At 42.0% G+C, this 21,997-nt stretch overlaps 1 protein-coding gene across 4 annotated transcripts in view; it reads left to right on the forward strand.

Annotated features, from left to right (window-relative positions):
• dnah1 (dynein, axonemal, heavy chain 1) overlaps positions 1-21,997 on the forward strand; it is a 431,328-nt gene that overhangs the window by 273,057 nt on the left and 136,274 nt on the right. For all 4 annotated transcript variants that reach the window (XM_069936771.1, XM_069936773.1, XM_069936772.1 and 1 more), the window contains 4 exons: positions 5,980-6,090; positions 10,113-10,298; positions 13,913-14,104; positions 17,729-17,896. In XM_069936771.1, coding sequence (XP_069792872.1) covers positions 5,980-6,090; positions 10,113-10,298; positions 13,913-14,104; positions 17,729-17,896 — 657 coding nt within the window. The remainder of the gene's footprint in view (positions 1-5,979; positions 6,091-10,112; positions 10,299-13,912; positions 14,105-17,728; positions 17,897-21,997) is intronic.

The raw sequence follows: 21,997 nt of genomic DNA on the forward strand, positions 1-21,997 counted from the left end.
TTTCTTTAGGCAGTTCTTGTACCTTTTCTTTGGTGCACCTCTGTCACGGTAGCCAGTGGAGAGCTCGCCATATAACACGATCTTGGGAAGGCGATGGTCCTCCATTCTGGAGACGTGACCCATCCAGCGCAGTGAAGACGCTGTTTACATCCGGTACCGCACGGATGGCAGTCTCTTCAATCTGAGGCGCCTGCAAGCTCACACCAAGACACAAGAGAAACTTGTCCGTGAACTACTCTTTGCAGACGATGCCGCTTTAGTTGCCCATTCAGAGCCAGCTCTTCAGCGCTTGACGTCCTGCTTTGCGGAAACTGCCAAAATGTTTGGCCTGGAAGTCAGCCTGAAGAAAACTGAGGTCCTCCATCAGCCAGCTCCCCACCATGATTACCAGCCCCCCCACATCTCCATCGGGCACACAAAACTCAAAACGGTCAACCAGCTTACCTATCTCGGCTGCACCATTTCATCAGATGCAAGGATCGACAATGAGATAGACAACAGACTCGCCAAGGCAAATAGCGCCTTTGGAAGACTACACAAAAGAGTCTGGAAAAACAACCAACTGAAAAACCTCACAAAGATAAGCGTATACAGAGCCGTTGTCATACCCACACTCCTGTTCGGCTCCGAATCATGGGTCCTCTACCGGCACCACCTACGGCTCCTAGAACGCTTCCACCAGCGTTGTCTCCGCTCCATCCTCAACATCCATTGGAGCGCTTACATCCCTAACGTCGAAGTACTCGAGATGGCAGAGGTCGACAGCATATAATCATGAAGAGTGTAAATAAATAGTCATAGTCTTTTCCCCAAAGTAATAGGACATAAAACTACAGGACACAGATTTAATATGAGAGGGGAAAGATTTAAAAGGGAACTGAGGGGAACCTTTTACACACAGAGGGTAGTGGGTACGTGGTATGAGTTGCCAGAGGAGGTGGTGGAGTTGTGTACAATTACAATGTTTAAAATGCATTTAAAACTGACACATGAATAGGAAAGGTTTAGAGGGATATGGGTCAAACACTGGAAAATGGGGCTACAGTTTGGGTGGACAACTTGGTTAATATGAGTTGGCCAAAGAGCCTGTTACCCTGCTATTCTGCATATGATTTCACACAAAACACTTCAGAACTACAGTAAGTATCATATTGGCTGTTATCTTTTAACAAGGCAGCCTTTCAGGAATACTGATATTTTTGTCATGAAGGGCAGGAAGATTCTTTTATTATTGGCCTTTGCTATGATAGATAATAACAGGATGAGCATGGAGAGTGAATACATGTAAGGATCTCAAATAAAAATGTCATGATATTTTGGGCACAGTCAATATGATTGTATGAAAAATAGATGATGTCACTTGAATAATTTGTGAGCATTATTTGAGAATATAACCAGCAGCTTGATAAAATGGAACCAGTGGGTACAGTTCATTTTAATTTTTTTGAAAAGCTTAAGGTGTTGTGTATGCTGTTGGAGGGTAAATGGTATTGAAGGTAATGTTTAAATATAGATGGAAGATTGCTTAACTGATAGAAAGCAGAATTATTGCTTGCCCCTCTGATGTCTTAAATCTTATTAATGACTAGATGAGAGTAATTAAGGAAATCAATGAAAGCAATGCAGTGGACATGGTTTATTAGGACTTAAGTGAGGCTTTCCGGCATGGTAGCCTGGTCCCGAAGGAATACATTTCTTAGAAGAAAATGTAGGTGGGGCAATTCTTAGGTTTTCCCGAGGATACAGTAGTTCATAGACCAACTGGAAAATTGAAAATAGTAGTTGGAATTTAATCCAGGCAAATGTGAGGCGATGCACTTTGAGAAGTCAAATTAGGAGTATTCATTTACAAAGGGACACTTGGGTGCCAGACCATAGTTTGCTGAAATTGACGACAGATGGATAAGGTATTGAAGAAGGAATTTTGTATTTTTGCCTTCATAGGTCAAGGCATTGATTGTAAGAGTTGAGAAGTTGTATTGTATCTGCACAGAACATTGGTTCATTTGCACTTGGAATATTGTGTACAGTTCTGGTCACCAGTTCAGGATGTAGTAGCAATAAAGATACAGCAGAAGAGGTTCACAAGAATGTTTCCTGAAATGGAGGACCATAGTTCTATGAGACTAAATAGTTTGGTTTTATTTTAATTGGAATGTACAATACTGAGAGGTGACCTTAAAGAGGTTTAAAAAATGTTGGGGGTGCATATAATAGATAAGAGGTTTTTTTTTCCCAGGGCAGCATAGTCCAAAGTGCAAAGGTTCAAGATGAGAACATAAAGTTTTAAAGAAGATGTGAGTCGTAAGTTTTTCCACACATAGGTTGGTGGTTATCTGGAATGAGAAACTGGTAGTAGCAGATATAATGTTTCAAAGTCATTTAGCCAGGTACATGAATAGGAAAGGTGTAAAGATATATGTGCCTAATGCAGGCAAATAGGATCAGCTTCGATTGGCATTGTGGTTAACATAGGTGAGCTAAATAGAGGAGTTCACTGCTGTCCTGTGTGAGAGGACCTATGAAAATGCCAATGATACAAAATGAATTGTGAGGATCACAATCTGGAAAGAGATATATATGGGTTATATGGAATATGCCAGGTTGGGTATAATGTGGGAGAGTGAGGGCCTGCCACTTCATTAGAATAACATAAATAACATAACAATTTACAGCACGGAAACAGGCCATTAGGCCCTTCCAGTCCGCACCAAACCAAACACCCCTCTCTAGTCCTACCTCCCTGCACAATGCCCATAACCCTCCATCTTCTTCTCATCCATATACCTGTCCAACCTTTTTTTAAATAATACAATTGAATCCGCCGCCACTATTTCTCCCGGAAGCTCATTCCACACGTCTACCACTCTCTAAGTAAAGAAGTTCCCCCTCATGTTACCTCTAAACCTCTGCCCTTTAATTCTTAACTCATGTCCTCTTGTTTTAATCTTTCCTCCTCTTAACGGAAATAGTCTATCCACATCCACTCTGTCTATCCCTTTCATAATCTTAAATACTTCTATCAAATCCCCTCTCAACCTTCTACGCTCCAAAGAATAAAGACCTAATCTGTCCAATCTCTCCCTATACTCTAGATGCTTAAACCCAGGTAACATTCTGGTAAACCTTCTCTGCACTCTCTCCACTCTGTTTATATCCTTCCTATAATTAGGCGACCAGAACTGCACACAGAACTCCAAATTAGGCCGCACCAACGTCTTATACAATCTCAACATCACCTCCCAACTCCTATATTCCATGCAATGATTGATAAAGGCCAGCATACTAAAAGCCTTCTTCACCACCCTATTCACGTGAGTTTCTACCTTCAGGGAACGATGTACCGTTACTCCTAAATCTTTCTGCTCTTCTGTATTCATCAATGCTCTCCCATTTACCATGTATGTCCTGTTCTGATTCTTCTTACCAAAATGAAGCACCTCACACTTATCAGCATTAAATTCCATCTGCCATTTTTCAGCCCACTTTTCTAAGCAGCCCACTTTTCTAAGCAGCCCAAATCCCTCTGCAATCCTTGAAAACCTTCTTCATTATCCACTATTCCACCTATCTTAGTATCATCTGCATATTTACTAATCCAATTTACTACCCCATCATCTAGATCATTAATGTATATAACGAACAACAATGGGCCCAATACAGATCCTTGAGGCACACCACTGGTCACCGGCCTCCAACCTGACAGACAATTATCCACTACCACTCTCTGGCCTCTCCCTTTCAGCCAATGTTCAATCCATTTGACTATCTCAAAATTTATACCTAAAGACTGCACCTTCTTAACTAACCTTCCATGTGGTACCTTATCGAAGGCCTTACTGAAGTCCATATAGACAACATCCACTGCGCTACCCTCATCCACATTCCTAGTTACCTCTTCAAAAAATTCAATCAGATTGGTCAAACATGACCTTCCTCCCACAAATCCATGTTGAGTGCTCCTGATCAGACCCTGTCTATCCAGATGTTTATAAGTACTATCTCTAAGAATTTTCTCCATTAATTTACCTACCACAGACGTCAAACTTACAGGCTGATAGTTGCCAGGCTTCTTCCTTGAACCCTTTTTAAATAACGGAACCACATGCGCAATGCGCCAATCCTCCGACACTATCCCCATATCTAATGAGTTGAAAAGCAGAGAATAAGTTAAATGAGACATCAGAAAGGTCTGGGTGAGTTTGTATGAGAACTCAAAATCTGTATGCAGATATAGTAGGTAATTATGAAGGCCTAATTAGAATAATAGTCACCAATATAATGGAGATGGGGCATAGCAGAGACTATACCGGCAGCACTGATTTAAGGACAAAATATGTTTGCCTTGAAGCCACTTCACAAGGTTGATTTCTGGAAGGAGGTGGTTTGCCATGAGTAAAGGTAATAGATCTATGTACTCTCTGGAGTTTAGAGGAATAAAGAGTGATCTCATTTGTGTACAGGATTTGAGCAGCATGCAATTTTTTTTTTAAACAAGTGTCCAGTTCTGGTATCTTGACTGTGTCAGTAAAGAAAACTGCCTTGTCTCCTTTGTGCTGAAGAATGTGTGGAAATTTGGGAATGTTTTTGGGAAATAAATTGGGAAAAGTAGAGTAGGTGACATACATGCACACACTTTAAAAGCAAGAGGTCCCGGGTTCAAATCCCGACGAGCCCCCATAAAATATTACGAGCCCAAAGGACTCAAAACCCAGCAGCAATAGATATTCACCATGCCAAATAGTTACTTAAACAAAAGTTGTTTTTAATTATCTTTAAACATGCAAACAAAATCAAACTTTAACTTATCACTATTAACTAACCCAGCTTAATCATCTTCTAATTCAAAACGCACATGTATGTAATGTGTGTGTAAATTTAAGAAAAGTTCTTTAGTTCACAGTTCAATCTCACTTTTTATTCTTCCAAATTCACTGGTTGCAGGCAATTATTATACTGTGCACAGACTTTAACATGTATAAAGTTCACCAGGCTTTGGTGCTCAAAAGGTAAATGGTTACCACTCAGGAAGGTTCTTGTAGGTTTGCAGAGAGAGATGTGTTGTTCCAGGATTTCCACAACTGAGGTACCACCATTAGTCACCTCAATGTCTTGGTGATGAAACTTGCCCCATCAGGGTTCTCCAGATGATAACTTCTTTCTTTCAGGTTTCGACGTGTCTCTCTCTCTCTCTCTGACCCTCTCCAGCGAACAATAGGACTTAATCTTTTTGTTCATCTGTTGTTTTTAGGTGAACAAGAACCTCTCATTGACCTTTCTGTGAAGAGTTATTAGGAGACAGCCTGTCTCTTGCTGTGACTTTAAAGACAATAATCCATTCATTCATTTCAATTAACAGCCACTTGTGAAATCTCCATAGAATTCTCCATAGTTTCTGTAAAGTCATTGAATATTAATTCTTCAGTATTTCAAATAATATCAGTTTTAAAGTGTGTGCATGTATGTCACCTACTCTACTTTCCCCAATTTATCTCCCAAAAACATTCCCAAATTTCCATCACAAACTAATCCCAAATAAAACACTAAAATCATCTGATTTTTACAGAGTCCTTACTGGGAAGCTGCTGTGAGAATAGTCCACTAAGTGAGGGAACCTGGAAGCAGGAGCCATGTTTGCAAGATGAAGATGAAGATTGCCCAAATTTGAAGCAAGGAAATTTTTCTTTTCAAGGAGGGGTTGTGAACCTTTAGAATTCTCCAACCTAGAAAGCAAACTCATTATTCAAAAGAGAAATAGAGAAAGAAAGAAAAATGAATGAATGTATTAAGGGCTGTAGGATACATTGAGGCCAAACATTTAGACAAGTCGTAATCTTATTGAATGGAAGATTAGACTTACGGGGCCACATAGTCCTTTTCCTTATGTTATGAAAATCTAAACAGTGACAATTTTGTCAGTGGATGCAATGCTGAATACGTTTCAATGGCATTTCACTTGCATTTTATTTTTTTATGTAGCTCTTGCGTACTGCAGAAGATGTGGCTAAAATGCAGGAAGAGTTGGAATCAATGAGACCCCTTCTGGAGGACGCAGCACATGATACTGCAACAACTATGGAAAAAATAAAGGTACAAGAAACTTCATCATTTTGTTGATATCTTCTCAATTTAGAATAGAATATATTGAATTACAGACTCCTGGTCTAATAAGAGATTTATTCCCAACAGTGTCTGCTTGAGCACATTGACAGTTTCCAGGCAGGAAAAGTCTAAATAGTCGATTACACTAACCATAATAAAATTAGCAGGAATAGTATATGTGAATAAACTTTCCAATCACCAAGTAATCTCTCAGAAGACATAAAACAACAGAAACATCAAGGTCTAGAAATTCATAAATATTCTGAAAGCCATATTAAGTTAGTGGAGTGCCTAAAAGTTTAATCGAAGGCGTGTACTGATCAGGCTTTGCAAACTATGTTTAAAAGGTCTTTGCATGTTCTAAGGAAAACAGATGAGGTTCAAATCACAGTGGGGTGGGGGTTGGGAGGAGGGGCAGGGCAAGCAATTGTGGGTAGGTGTGGTAGAAAACTAACCTTGCTGCAGCTCATCAGGGAGAGTCAACCTTACAATTGTGGGGTGGCAAGTGTTTGACTTGCACTTGAGGTTTGGAGAGTGGGTTAAATGTGATATGGGAGAGGAAGGGCAAACTAGCAATTGAGGTGGTGAAGGTCAGGTTTGTGAACAGGTTGAGGGTCATGACGGGATGGTAGTGTATATGTGAAACTTAAAGGATCGAATGCAAGTGAGTTCTGGCCTTCTGACTAAACAGCCTCGTTCCCCATCAAATAACACTGAGAAAAACCTCTAAGATATTATCAACATTGGTTCTGCAGAAAAGCGCTGCAAGTCATGCACATTTGATACAATATCACAGAATTCGTGCTCCATCATGAGTTTGTTGTCAGTGTGTCCAGGTGCTTTCATACAGTGGTCCAACAAATACATGAGGCGTTCCAACCCAGAACATCCACCATTCTTATTCTGCTATTTATGCTGCTCAAGAATCCAAAATCTACAATCTCTCATGTATCTTCAAATACATGGAGAACCCAGAAACAGAATAGCAGACTTCATCTGTCAAGTCTTACTTTCTCCAACAAAACAAGTCTTTGTTTGAATTAAATCAGGTGGCATAGTATTTCCCAACTTATGGTCCTCAAATTTGTTTTAGGTGGTCCATGGGCACACAGTGAAGACAAACACCACTGGGAGAATCAAGTAATATCTAAAACAAGGTTGATAAATTATTAAATAAAACAGCATAAATTCCTATCAATAGTTTTGGAAGAGACACCCCTCCCCCCCCCATCCAATTGGTTGTCCAAGGGTTTGTGATAGGTGGTTCACAGTGAGTAAAATAATACTTAAAGTGGTTTGTGAGTGTTAAAGGGTTGAGAAATGCTGACATCATACAAAGTTCATGCTAGGCAATAAAACATTCTATTCCTGAGAAGTATTTTGCTAACTCCCTCAGTGGATCAAAGTCAAACCCTTTCAGCAGTTGTATTTCCAGCATTCTACTTTTAGTTTCAGGTTCGGGAATAGCTCTGTCTTCCATTTCACCATTTTTACATCCTTATGTTTTCTCTATCTTTAATTCCCTTCATTAATCTGTTAACCTGATTGAGGTCACGTGGGAATCCCTGACAACATACCAGAATTATTCCCTTTGGATGATGCATCTCCCCACCCTCTCTTCACTTTAAAACAAATTTATTTTCTCATTTTCTTGCATCTGATAAAGACTCTAGAGCATGAAATGTAAACTGTTCCCTTTCCACAGATACTTCCTGACTTGCTGAATGTTTCCACACTTGATGAAGGGTTTCAACTCAAAAATGACAAGAATTTTTTTTCTTGCATTTGTGCTGCTTGATCCATTGAGTTCCTTCAGCAGAGGGTTTTTTGCTTAGAATACTAGGGAGAGAAAAAAAGAAACTGTTTCCTTTACAACTGGTTTGAATTTTACTAATCTGAGTGTCCCAGTTGACACTGCTCTGCGACTGCATAAAATGTGTTTCAATTTTTTGATGCTATAGAATTGCAATTTAAATGTGATCGTGATACTCCTATTCCAGTCAGGAGCACATCAAAGTCCTGGAGTACTGTTGGCTTTTAACCTGCACAGACAGCTGCTGGACCGGATAACATTCCCGACATAGTGCTCAGGGGATGTGGATCTCAGCTAGCAAATGTTCTCACCAACATCTTTAACATCTCTCTGAGAAGCACAGTTGTCCCAAAGTGCTTCAAAGCAGCCACCATTGTCCCCGTGCTGAAGAGGTAGTCTATGCCTCTCCTCAATGACTACCACTCTGTCACACTTATGTCCATCATCATGAGGTGCTTCGAGAGGCTCGTCATGAGGCACATCAAGCCCCCGTCACTGGACTCCCTGCAGTTCACATACAGATCCAACTACTCTATGGACGATGTCATCGCCACCACCCTCCATCTAGCCCTCACTCACCTGGAAAATAAGGACTCGTATGTTCGAATGCTGTTTATCGACTTCAGTTCAGCATTCAACACAATCAACCTAATCAGGAAGTTGAGCCTGCTGGGTCTTTCCACCTCCCTCTGCAGTTGGACTCTTGACTTACTGTCGGGGAGACTTCAAGCAGTTCAGATTGGTAACAGCTTCTTCAAGACCATCACGCTGAACACGGGAGCCCCCCAGGGCTGCATGCTTAATCCACTGCTATTCACTCTGCCCACCCATGACTGTGCAGCTAAACACAGCTCGAACCACATCATCAAGTTCACTGACAACACGACCATGGTGGGCCTTATTAATAAGAATGAGGAGTCAGCATACAGAGATGAGGTGCAGTTGCTGACAGACTGGTGCAAAGCCAACAACCTGTATCTGAACGTTAATAAAACAAAAGAGATGGTTGTCGACTTCAGGAGGACCCAGGGGACCACCCTCTGCTGCCTATTGATGGCTTGACCATTGAAGTCATCAAGAGTGTCAAGTTCTTTGGAGTGCATTTGGCGGAGAATCTCACCTGGTCCCTTAACACCAGCTCCATAGCCAAGAAAGCCAAGCATCACCTCTACTTCCTGCAAAGACTGAGGAAAGTTCATCTCCCACCCTCCATTCTACAAATTATGTATTGAGAACATCCTGTGCAACTACATCACTGCCTGGTTTGGAAGTTGGATCACCTTGGACTGCAAGACCCTGCAGAGAATAGTAAAGTCAGTGGAAAAGATCATTGGGGGCTCTATTCCTACCAATGAAGGACATCTACAACACTCGATGCAGGCAAAAGGCAATAAACATTGTGAAGGACTCCACACACCCCTCATGGTAAACTGTTCTCCCTTCTGCCATCTGATCGGAGGGACCGTGGCACTCGGGATCCTAAGTCCAGATTGGGCAACAGTTTTTTTTTCCCCAAGTCATCAGGCAGCTGAATTCCCACAACATATGTGGATAGTGTACTGTGGACTTTAACTGTATACATCTTAATATTTTAATATTTCAATGTGTTTAACCTCTATTCTAACATATTTATGTAAATATGCTTTGTGGTCCTAGAGAAACACTATCTCAGCTTGACTTTGTTCTAATTCCCAATGGGTGAATTACATTAAAATTCCTTTTTCAGTAGTTTTCACCTTCATTCTCTATTCCCTTGATCAAATGGAATGGGCCAGGTGCATGGTTCTCCCATAAATTGGAATAAAGAGGGAGAAGTTTCACCATGAGAAGTTTACATCCTTCAAGTGAGCCATGCCCCACTGAGTTTTGTCTTGATCTAATCCCTATGAATATAAAATATAATAATGAGTGCAAAATGATTCTCACTCTCTTTCAATTAAGAGGTGAGTGCATTGCAAGCCTAAATGAAACTATGTTTATCTGAATATAACTTTTATGTTGATGAATTCATTTTTCACATTACATAATATGGTAGAGAATTAGTTTAATTAGATTTAGTACATAGATTGCACACTGTGCCTCTGTCAAAAGGTTATGAGAGGAATGGCAAGATGCAGATAAGATCTTGATTTGCTAACATTAAGGACTTGCAGAAATTGGTTGACATGTGGTTCCTAATAGGCCACCTATATTTCAGGTTGATACTACCATTGCAGAGGAGACCCGCAGGGCTGTCAGTGAAGAGGAAGCAAAAGCCTCGGAAAAGGCTAATGTAGCCCAGGCCATTGCTGATGATGCTCAAAAAGATTTAGATGAGGCATTGCCTGCCCTGGATGCTGCTTTAGCCAGCCTGAAATCCTTGAACAAAAATGATGTGACTGAGGTAAATCCCTTGCTTACCTTTCAGATTATTTCTAATTATTCACATAGCTTTTAAGGATCACAAATAATGTCACAAAAAGTGAGTTGACCTTCAATTATCCTCTTTTTATTATATTCCAAACCAATGGTTATTTCTAATCGACTATTTATAGATAATGTGAACCGATTTCTTTCCATCAAACTTTCCTTCCCTGTGGAGGCACATTTTTGAAGTTGAGATGAGGGAAGATGACACAAAATTATCAACAATGCCATTACTGTATTTAGCACTCCTTTTCTTGGTCACATTGTTCCATGTCATAAAAGTAACCTTTTTGGAATAGGGTCTTCCTTGAGGATATTTTCCAAATTCATCAAGTTCTTCTCCCTCACTAATTTGCTAAGATTTTTTGCACACACAAGTTTGGCCCCTCAGAGTATGGTGTAGCGGGGTCACTATGACTACAGCCAGGTTATAGCTCCTGGACTGTAGCTCAAGACTTGCGGAAGAAAGAAGACAAGCACACTAGTAGAGTGAATTCAACACTGAGTTAATTCAGGGGCAGCTCTGCCTTTTATAATGAGCTTGGCCACGTCACCACCAGGGCGTGGCTTGAGCGGGTCAGCCACTGATTGGTCATTTCCACTATCTGGGCCTCGATAGGGCCCCCTGGGATCCGCCGGCGGTGATTGGCCAGTTTCACCATTCACCATAGATCCCTATAGAAATGGGCATCTTGGCCTGTGCAAGATCTTGCCGGTCGCTGCGTTCGATGGCGCTTTCTTGAGCTGCTACAGGACCCCCAACCCCAAGAACCAGCAATCGGGGCAGAGTTCTTAGGAGATCGACTCCTGCGCCATGGGGTTGGATAGGTGATAGGCTGGTCAGAGTCTAAGTAGGCCGGTTTCAACCAGTTGATGGTAAAAAATCTCCTCTCTCCCACTAATATCCAGAACATAGGTGGAGCCCACGTTGAACAAATACGTATTTACAATTGGCCAAGTCCTTGGGGATGTACGTGTGGAACTGGCTGTGGGGTCTGGGCTTGGTAGGGCCAGGGTGCCTAGGCGCTCGCAAAGCCAGGACAGTGTGGTCGCTGGAGGCTCCCCAAGTCCTCAGGGCTCGTTACAAATTCACCCGGTATGACCAGGGGTGCACTGTAGAGCAACTTAGTGGAAGATGCCTCGAGGACCTCCTTGGGTGTGGCTCGAATTCCCAACAGGACCCAGGAAAGGTCATCATCCCAGTTGCCATTAAAGCTGCCTTGAGGTATCTGGAACCTCTCCACCAACCTGTTGGTGTGTGGAGTTGGATCCCCAGGGCATGGGCTAAGGTGGTCCACAGACTAGAAGTGAATTGGGCCCCTCTGTCTGAAGTGAAGTGTTCGTGGATCCTGAATTGCACTACTCAAGTGTTGAATAGGGCCCGTGCGCATGCTTCAGTGGAAGCCTCTAGTAGTGGCACTACCTCGGGCCATCTGGTCATCCGGTCGACCTGTATGAGGAGGTAGTATGCACCTCTGGACACAGGAAGGCATCCCGCAATGTCAATGTGCACATGACTGAACTGGTGACATGCGGGCTTAAACGTTTGTGGAGGGGGCTCTGGTGTGGGTCTGAATTTTAGACAACTAGCAGTGAGTACAAGTCCTGGTCCATAGCGCGACTTCTTTGCAGCGGCCGTGCCAAACGTTCCTTCTCGCCACCATCTTAACAGTAGTCCTGATGGCAGGGTGAGCCAAGTTATGGACTGAGTTGAACACTAGATCGTTCATGTGGCTGGAACAACAGAGCGAGGTTTACCCGTCGAGGTATCACAGAGCAGCGTGCAATCGCCAGGGGTGATCTGGACATCTTCCAGGAGTAGGCCGGTGAGTGCTGTTCGCTACACCAGAATGTCAGGGTGCACCTGATGCGCCTCCGCCAAGGCCATATAGTCGATGCCAGGATTAGGGTCGTGAGATAGCCGGCCGTGATATGGCGTCGGCCACTACGTTGGATTTGCCAGCTATATGCTCAATGTCCATCGTAAATTCAGAGATGTAGATAGGTGCCACTGTTGCCTGGCTGACCATGGGTTTGACACCTTATGGAAGGCGAATGTAAGGGGTTTATGATCTGTGTAAATTTTGAACTTCCTGTCCTCCAGGAAACATTGAAAGTGCTGAATTGCCAGGTATATAGCTAACAGTTCTCTATCAAAGGCACTGTACTTGAGCTCTGGTGGCCTGAGGTGTTTTCTGAAAAAGGCCAGCGGTTGCCAGTGTCTATCAACCAGCTGCTCAAGTACATCCCCAACTGCTGTGCTGGAGGTGTGTGTGGTGAGGGCAGTTGGGGCATCTGTCCTGGGGTGCATGAGGAGGGCAGCATTGGCTAGGACATTCTTAGTGGCCTGGAAGGCCTTGGTGGCCTCTTGGGCCCATTGTAAGTTTTCATTGGGTGCTGCAATGAGGGGAAAGAGTGGGGTCATTATGCGGGCTGCTGCAGGTATGAACCAGTGATAGAAGGTGGCCATTACCTGCAAACTCCTGTAAACCTTTCATAGTTGAAGGCATGGGAAAAGTGCAGATAGCCTCCACCTTCGCTGGCCATGGTCTGGTCCCGTGACGATTTATCTGATGGCCCAGGAAGTCAATAGTCTCTTGGCCAAATTGCCACTTGGCCGGGTTGATGGTGAGGCCAAAATCGCTCAGCCTGTAGAACAGTTGCTGTAAGTGGATGGCATGCTCGGCGTGGGTGTGTGGCAATTAGAATATTGTCGAGGTAGACAAATGTAAAGGCCAGATCCCGGCCCACCACATCCATCAACCTCTGAGCTGCGTTTTTTAGCCCAAGGGCATGCAGAGGGATTCAAACAAATAAAAGGGGGTTATGATGACCATCTTTGGGATGTCCTCTGGGTGAACCGAGATCTGGTGATAGCCCCGATGAGGTCCATCTTTGAAAATATCCATGCCCCCTGTAAATTTGCAGTAAAGTCTTGAATATGGGGCATGGGATACCTGACCAGACGGTGGCCTCATTGAGGCAGTGGTAGTCACCACATGGCCTCCAGCCACCCACTGATTTGGGGACCATGTGGAGGGGAACTATTAGAGTGCCGCTCGATGCCCAGTTCCTCCATTTTTTAAAAATTCGTCCCTGACCAAGTTAAGTTTTTCAGGGGGAGAGACAGCGTGCCCTGGCATGGAGGGGAGGGCCCTCAGTCGTGATCTGGTGCCTCACTCCATGTTTGGGATCTGCTGACTGTTCAACTGATCTATACCAACTGGAGACACCACACTGGTGAACTGTACTGTTATCATCAACAGTGGGGCCCGGCGATGCCGTTCCCCTGCGTATTCCAGGGAAATGTCCTGATAACCTCACTCAGTTTGATCACACTGACTGGTATGGAAATTGGAAAGGCATAATATTGCAATGGGGCAGTCAGATTTGAAATTGGAGATACAGAAAATTAGTGATAATAATTTGCTACATCCAACTGGTAGTCACACTGTTGGCATTGAAATTTAAAGCTCTACATTTCCATACAATTTCATCCTTCATCTTGATTTAAAAAGCATCAAATAAATCAGAAATGTGATTTCAATAAATTGGGCCAGTGCAAATAATTTGTTTGTTCTCCACATCTAGGTACGAGGCATGCAACGGCCTCCCCTTGGTGTGAAGATGGTAATTGAAGCAGTGTGTATCATGAAGGGAATTAAACCAAAGAAAATTGTAGGAGAAAGACCAGGAAGTAAAATTGATGACTATTGGGAACCAGGAAAAGGACTTTTACAGGATCCAGCCAAATTCCTGGACAGCTTGTTCAAACATGACAAGGTATTGTTTTTCCTAAACATTAATGCAGTTAGTTACGTTGCCTTTCTTGCAAATTTGACGACAGTCAGAATAGAAATGAGCAAGAAATTCTATTATTCTCAAATTCATGCACAAAAGTGGTGCTGCTTTGTAAATTCAGGAATGTCTCTCCTTCTGTCAATATTTGCTATTGCAACAATGCATAAACATTTTAAATAAAAAGCTCATTATTTTTCTAATTTGTGTTCATCAACCCAATACTTTGATCTTGTGCCCTGTTTTATAATGTGGTCCAGCTTTTAGGATCTTTGCATCTTCTGAAATACATATTTGTGTTAATATTAATCTTTAAAGTTAAAATCTTTAGTTATAAAATATATATATTTAATAAGGTTAAGTTATAGAATTAAATATATTTCGGCTGGATTCAGGGTCACACAGAGACACCATAGACCTTTACACACAGAAGACATTTTCAGAGACAAAATGTCTGTTAATTCTGCAGCTGAAGCAGGAAGATAAAAAGCTTTATGATGGTTCTTGAGATACTGAGAACAATGGAGTATTTGCTTCATTAAAAACTGAAGTATCTAAGTACTCAAGAAGAACTGCTGGTTGCTCAAGGAGGCCATCTGCTTAAATACAAGACCCTTTGCTTAGAATAGAATTTCAGATGGCATTTGTTTAAACAAAAACAGGTTTTTACTTGTGGTCAGCAGACTTATTGAAGACATAAACTTTTGAAGTGGCTTTAAGTATCTAGAGATGCTTTTTAGCCTATACATGTGAAGTGATGTCAAAAGGGCCAACTGGCATGATTCATGCTTTTGGAAAAATGAAACAGAAAATGATTATGTCACATGTCATGTGATGAGACATTTCAGAGAGAAATATATTATTGGAAGCAGAGAGATTTTGAAACCAGAAGGAAGTTGACCATCCTGTGAGTAAGACAGGATTGAGATACAGTAACCAGAAAAGGCACTGTTGAATGTTACTCCTGGAAAAAGGGGAATGCAGAGGACACAGTTCATCCATGTCCATTCCAATTTGGGCGATTAATTTAGCCCTTGTCTAGGTTTGTGAAATCGTTGTGGAAGAAAATAGCCACTTCTCTATCTCTTTGGAAAAGAGAATAGATTTATCGTGTGGATTGCAGATTTCAATATCTCCAAGCAAGAGAAAAAAAATTGTTCGTATGAAGAAATGTTGCTCTGAAAACAGCTCTACAAAAGAAAGTTGTGAGTTTTAAAGTGGTCTGATGACTTGATGTTTCAACATACTTCATTATTGCTTTTGAGTAACAAGTTAAAGAAATTTGATGCCTCATACTCCATAATTGTATTTGAACAGCAGCAAAGATGCTGAGTTTCAACACAAAAGTTTTCTGAGACTGAATTTTAACATCATCTCTTCAGAGTCATATTTAAACTGTAATGGTTTGAGTTTTCACACATCCATATATGTGTATATATATATATATATATATATATATATATATATACATACACACACACATTTGCACATAGTAAGGTTTAAGATAATGTTAATCAAGAAGTGTTATGTTATTAATAATAAAAATTATAATTTGTTTTGAAAATACCATTGTCTGTGGTATATTCCCATAGCTGCTGATTTAGTTCGTAACATAAAGCCTAATAATGAAGCATGCATGACATGTAATATGTCTTCAGGCAGTATCTCACTCCAGGCAGGAATGAGGGTGTGGAGCTAGAATACCAACTCCTTGGTGTTGGATAAAATTCATTGGAGCTGCCTACGTAAGAAAATCTGATACATGTTGATACATGAAACACATTGCTGGGCTGATGGAGAGCTTACAAGGCATTTCAGGGAGTATATGCCAGTCCTTCCCCAAACTTTCTTAGGACTCTTATAGAGCCAAATGTCTACCCTTGCCAGATGTGAAGTGATGAGTATCTCCAACCAAACAGATGCACCAATGGTGAAGCAGATTTCAGCTTCCATTGTAGTACAGATAGAGGCTACCAGATACTGAACTCAGCACCGGAAGCTCAATTTGCTCCTATCTATTTGATGTCAGCCAAACACAAATTCCTGCTGGTCAGCTGACATGTAGTTGAAATTATGGACCCACAATCAAAACAACTGCAATCTAGCCTTCACCTGATCGCAGAATGACTGGGATGTCTGGGAAACATTGGTAGCTCTGAAGACCAAGAATCTTTAATCCTCTCTCTCTGAAACAAGTCAAGTACCCCTTATCCAAAGATCTAAAAACCAAAAAGATCCAAAAAACATTTTTTTAGCACCCACATGGTGTCACAAGTGGGAAAAAAATTCAACACCTGATGACTTGCCCATGTGAGGCTCTAACACTCTGTTGATTACAATAACAGTAAAAAAACAATGAAATCTTTGCTTCTGTCCAGGAAAATGCCAAATAGAGCTGGGTCCAGCCTCAGCTCCAGCCAGAGTCGGTGATGGCGACTCCATTCTCTGTCCTCTTGGACAGGAGTGGGGACTTTGGGCTCCCGGGCAGGAGCAGGGACCAAAGTCAGGGACCAACAGTGGCAATGGGGAGGTGTCGGAGACCAGCAGCGGCGGATGGAGTGGTGTCGGAACTAGTGGTGGCAGTAGGGAGGTGTCGGGGACCAGCAATGGAGAGTGTTAGGACTGGTGGTTGTGGTGGGGAGGTGTCAGGACCACCTGCAGAGAGGGGGAGGTGTCAGGACCAGTAGTGGCAGTGGGGACGTGTCAGGGACTGGCAGCAGTGGTGCTGGGGAGGTTTCTTCTTTTGTAAGCAAAGATCAAGTTTTTTTTTTGCTAAGTACTAAACATTATTTCATGTGAATTTTCCAATTGTGGCATCAAGTCAGCTTCAAAAAGCCTGCTGTTGTTTGTTGTTTAACCGTGGATACAGGTATTCTGCTAATACTACTGTCCTGCTTAGTTCCATTGTTCCAGAATCCGAAAAATGTCCGTCCCAAGCATTTTGAATATGGAGAACTTGACTGTAATATCTGCTTCAAACTACCCTCTCCATTGCACTATAGCCACCTCATCCAAACAGTGGCTAGGGAAGTCCACCCCACCGAGCAGTCAAGATCTAGAGCTTCAAGCTTGCAGACGTCATGAACATCTGTAACCCCATGTATTGCAATGGATCTAACCTACCAACAAGAGGCTAGTTAACGATTTGATTTAAACATAACTTTCCCAACTACATCACTTAATTTATTTAATATCCATTAATCTGTTGGTACCTACTTTGAATGCAATCAATGACATCCTCACAAGTTAGAGTTCCAAAGATTCCTGCTTTCTGCATGAAAACATTTTTTTCTCATTTCAATCCTAAAATGGCCATTAGTGGATTGAGAAACAAGGCTAACAAAAGCAGAGATACACTTAGGAGAAAACTGCATGAGTACATGAAAGGAAAAGAAAGAGAAGCTAATGCTACAGTATTATTTGAAATCAAGTGGTGTGAGGTTCGTGTAGAGCCAAAACACTGGTTAAGACTCGGGTTAAATCCATTCTCATTCTTCAGTTCTCAGGTTCTGCCGCATTGTCATACAATTATTGCCATGAGAGAAAGTATACATCCCCAGCTATTTTCAGTCCTCTAACCTTTCACACTTCTTCTTTCCACTTTTCCAGGACAACATCCCTGATTCTATAATTAAAGCAATCCAACCATACATTGACAGTGAGGATTTCATGCCTGCTACCATTGCCAAAATTTCAAAAGCATGTACTTCAATTTGCCAGTGGGTTCGGGCAATGTACAAATACCATTTCATCGCCAAAGCTGTTGAACCTAAAAGGGTATGTACCATCTCTTGTTATGATTCAACTTCTTTCAAAGATATTCAAACAAGATTGATCATTAACTGTTCATAGATTATTGTTACTCTATTTATTTTCTTCTCTCCCTTTTTGTGCCTCATCTCCTGAGGGCACATCAATAATGCAAGTTTCTATTGCTTAATGTTGCCTTATCCAAAAGAGTGTAATTAGTCAGAATTAGTTTATTTGATAGTTTTGTGGTTCAGTTCTTCACAATTCGTTACATCTGAACAATGCTTGATTTCTTTTCCCTCTGCCTAGGTCTCCAAATTCTGCTCCAGGTGAAACCAATTGTAATGAATCCAGGGCTTCAGTGCAGTAACACATTAAGCAATACATTCAATAACTGATCTATTGGTGAATTATGAATGCAGTAGCATTCACATTTTTTTTTCTCAATGCACTGGTGATCAGAGAGAGTATTACAGCAGCACCAAGGAGGATATTTTGGAGAATTTAGTCAATGAGGCTATATGTAAATAATAAGAAAGGGGAGCTCACTTTAATGGGATTATCCTATAAGCCTCCCGATAGGCAGCAGGAATTAGGAAACATATATGTAAGCAGACTGCAAAAGGATGCAAAGCAATAGTGTTGTAGCAGCAGGAGTTTTAACTTTCCCATTATGACTGGGATTGTCTTACTGTCAAGGGCTTAGATGGGGTGGCATTCATGAAATGCATTCAATGGGTTTTTTGAAGCAGAATTCAGAGAGCCCTATTAGAAGGGGCTATATTTGAAATGAGCATGTGATATAAGCATCTGGGCAGGAACCCTTTGTGAGCACTGACCATAGTTTGGTAAGCTTCACGATAATCATGGAAAACGGTAATGTTGGTCATTGAGATAAGGCCCTAAACCAGGGGAAGGTGGGTTTCAATAGTCTAATCTAGACAGGACCTAGATTGAGAGGTAAGGCTTTTCAAATTCAAATTCTAGTTAAGTGTATAGATTAAAATTTAGCCATTCTCAATGGGGGTTCAATGGTACCACACATTAAGTAAAAAGCCTTGTTTTCTTTTTACCTTGCATTACATAAATAAATATTTTTTAATGCCATCAGTAGGAGAGAAATATAGAAGAAACCAAAACTTGACTGCTTCACAGGGAAGGGGACTTTTGAGCAAAGTTCTGGGAGTTGGGGGGGGGTGGGGGTAGGGGCATAGCTGAAAAAAATGTTGGAAATGGCTTGATTAAATTACAGGGATCTCAGTAACTTTGCTGTATGGACGGTCTTAGTGTTGTAACATAGATGTAGAAGTCAGCAAAAAAGTGATTTGGTGTGTTGCCTTCCTCATAGAAGCATTAAGTTGGAATGCTGGTTACAGCTGCACAAAACATTGATGAGATCTTATCTGAACTACTGCATACAATTAAAGTTACCACTCTACAGAAAGAATACAGTGGCCATAGGGAGAGTGTAAAGAGATTCCAAAGGTTGTTGCCTGGAATAGAGTAATATGGAGAAATTGAATAGGCAGCGTTTATTCTCACTGAAATGTAGGAGGTTGAGGGGTGACCTTAATGAGATTTATAAAATTATTAGGGCCATTGAAGAATACAAAGTATCTTCATCTTCATACATGGCAGGGGCGTCTACAACTCAAGGTTGCGCGTTTAGGAAAGAGGGAGGAATTTAATGAAAAGTGCGTAATTCACACAGAAGGTGGTGAATGTATGGAATGTGATGCTGGAAGAGGTGGTGGAAGCAGAATACAATTCCAACATTTAAAAAATATTTCGGCAGGGACTTGGATAGGAACGGGTAGAGGGATTCAGGCCAAATGCAGCCAAATCGAATTAGTTCAAGTTTATTTATTATCCAATTGAACCAGTACAACCTGATGAAACAGTGTTCTCTGGAGAGCCAGGCGGTTTTGTTGAACTGTGGCTCATATCTGTCGTCTTTCTTCAGCCCATAAATTCTGGGCCATCGCTATCTGTTCGGTGATGATCTCCAAGGCTGGAGTCTGATTAAACGATTTAAATGCCAAGCAGCTGTGGTGTTCTGGAGCAGCTTACGTCGTTTACAACTGGAACTCCCCTTACAGTGGTGGTTCTTAACATTCCGAATGTCTGTGTGACCCAAAGGATGATTTACAGGAGACCAAGTTGGGGAGGGGTGTTTCTTGTCACTTAACCTGTGAGTTGCAGCTTGTCTGCGAACATTAGCATAAGTATCACTGAACCTGTGAGTTGCGGTCTGTCTGTGAACATTAGCATATGTATTCACTCTATCTCTGCTACATGTACAATCCTGACTAACATACTGTCTGTCATTGTCCCACCATCTTCTTTGTGCTATCTTTTTAAAACTTCTCTTTTTAATACCTGTAGAGGCCGAAATACAAATCAAATCTACTCCCCTTGGGCCGTTCTGTTCCCCTGGTCCATGTTGGGATCCTATATTAACCCATACTAAATAAGGTACCCCACTATGACTATACTCTATACCTGTGCCCTATCTGCATTCTAAAGGTAAATAATTGTCACCTCTGCTGCCCCTATTCCAAGAGGACTTAATACATTGTGAGCAATTTGGTGATTTCCCAAAAATTGGGAACCAACAAGTAAACAAAACAGAAAATGGTAAAAACAACATAACAGCACTTTTTCCCGGCGTAGTGTAACTTTCAGATCAGAAGGATGATGAACTGCACGCCAGGTGGAGGGTAGATTATCAATGTCTTTAGTCCGTGGATCAGCAGCTTGTTTAATTCGTTCTATGTGAGTCCACCCCTTTTCTTTCGTTCGCACTGCAGTGTCTGTAATCAAAAGTACACAATAGGAGCCATCCCAAACAGGTTTTAGTTGGTGATCTTGCCATGCTTTTACATATACCCAATCACCAGATTTAATAAAATGAATAGGATGCTCCAGGGGTGGGTTTTGAGCTAATAAACCCTTCCATTTTAATTCGTACAGAGAGGCAGAAAGTCCCTTTAAATATTTGGATATGTACTGGTCGTTCGCCTCAGGGGTAGGGGTATTAAAAGGTGACATACAAGGTTCAAGTATACCATCTTTCACCAACTGGTCAATTACTGGCTGCAGCCCCTTTCGGTCAGCCATCGGAATTGGATACTGCTTTCGTCTAATTACTTGCTCAGAATCTTTTAAAGTAACTTGCAGGGGAGGAATATCTAACACTCCTCTATTGCTTCTTTTTGCCCATACTCCAGGATTTATTAGTTCCCGATCCTCCTCGGTTAATACATACAATTGAACCCCGATACCTGATTCCTGTGGTCTGGTGCCGATAGCCAATTGGTCCTGTAAATCTCGTCCTAACAAACAAACTCCAGCTTGGGGAACTAGTGGAATGTCCTCCATTACTATCTTCTCTCCCATTTGTATTCTTACATCCCTTAATACAGGGACCGTAAAATCTCTTCCTCCTACTCCCGAAATCATCACTGTCCCCTCTATCTTAACACCCTCAAGTGGTTGTAAAATACTAGACCGGGCTGCTCCAGAATCTTGTCATCTTGTAATCTTGTCACTGTGGGGTCCAATGCTTAAATTGACCAATGGTTCTCCGTGCAGCCCCACGGTGTGTATTGACTGAGAACCGTGACCCCCCCCCCCCCACCCCGTATTCATAATCTGCTTCCATCAGTGCATAAGATCGCATCTCCCTGGCTCGCATTGGGCATTCTCTCTTAAAATGTCCTTCCTTTTTACAATGGTAGCAAACTAATGCTCCTGTTTCCCAATTCCTACCGGGATTATCACGAGGTCCCGGGAACGGTCGTCATCCCCGGAATTCCCCTCTACCCTTGCCCCTGCTCTGGTCTCTACTCTCCCACTCCTGGAGCTCCTCCCAATGTCCAGGAGCTGGCACGCAGCCCCTACCCTTTCCTTGCTGTCCCTTCACGACTTCCTTGACTGCCTGCATCAAAATCTTAGCCTTTCCTTTCTGTTTATTGGGCATCCTCTCTTAAAATTACGCACCTCCGTACTAGTCAGGGGCACATTTATGAACCCGAGACCCCTTCCCATGGGAACTTCCCGTAAAGGTCTCATCCAGTTAATTTCTGGCTTATCCTCTCCTTTATAATGTCTAGATTCCTGCTCTCT

This window comes from Narcine bancroftii, chromosome 5 (genome assembly GCF_036971445.1).
Source record: "Narcine bancroftii isolate sNarBan1 chromosome 5, sNarBan1.hap1, whole genome shotgun sequence".
In the NCBI taxonomy this organism is placed as follows: domain Eukaryota; kingdom Metazoa; phylum Chordata; class Chondrichthyes; order Torpediniformes; family Narcinidae; genus Narcine; species Narcine bancroftii.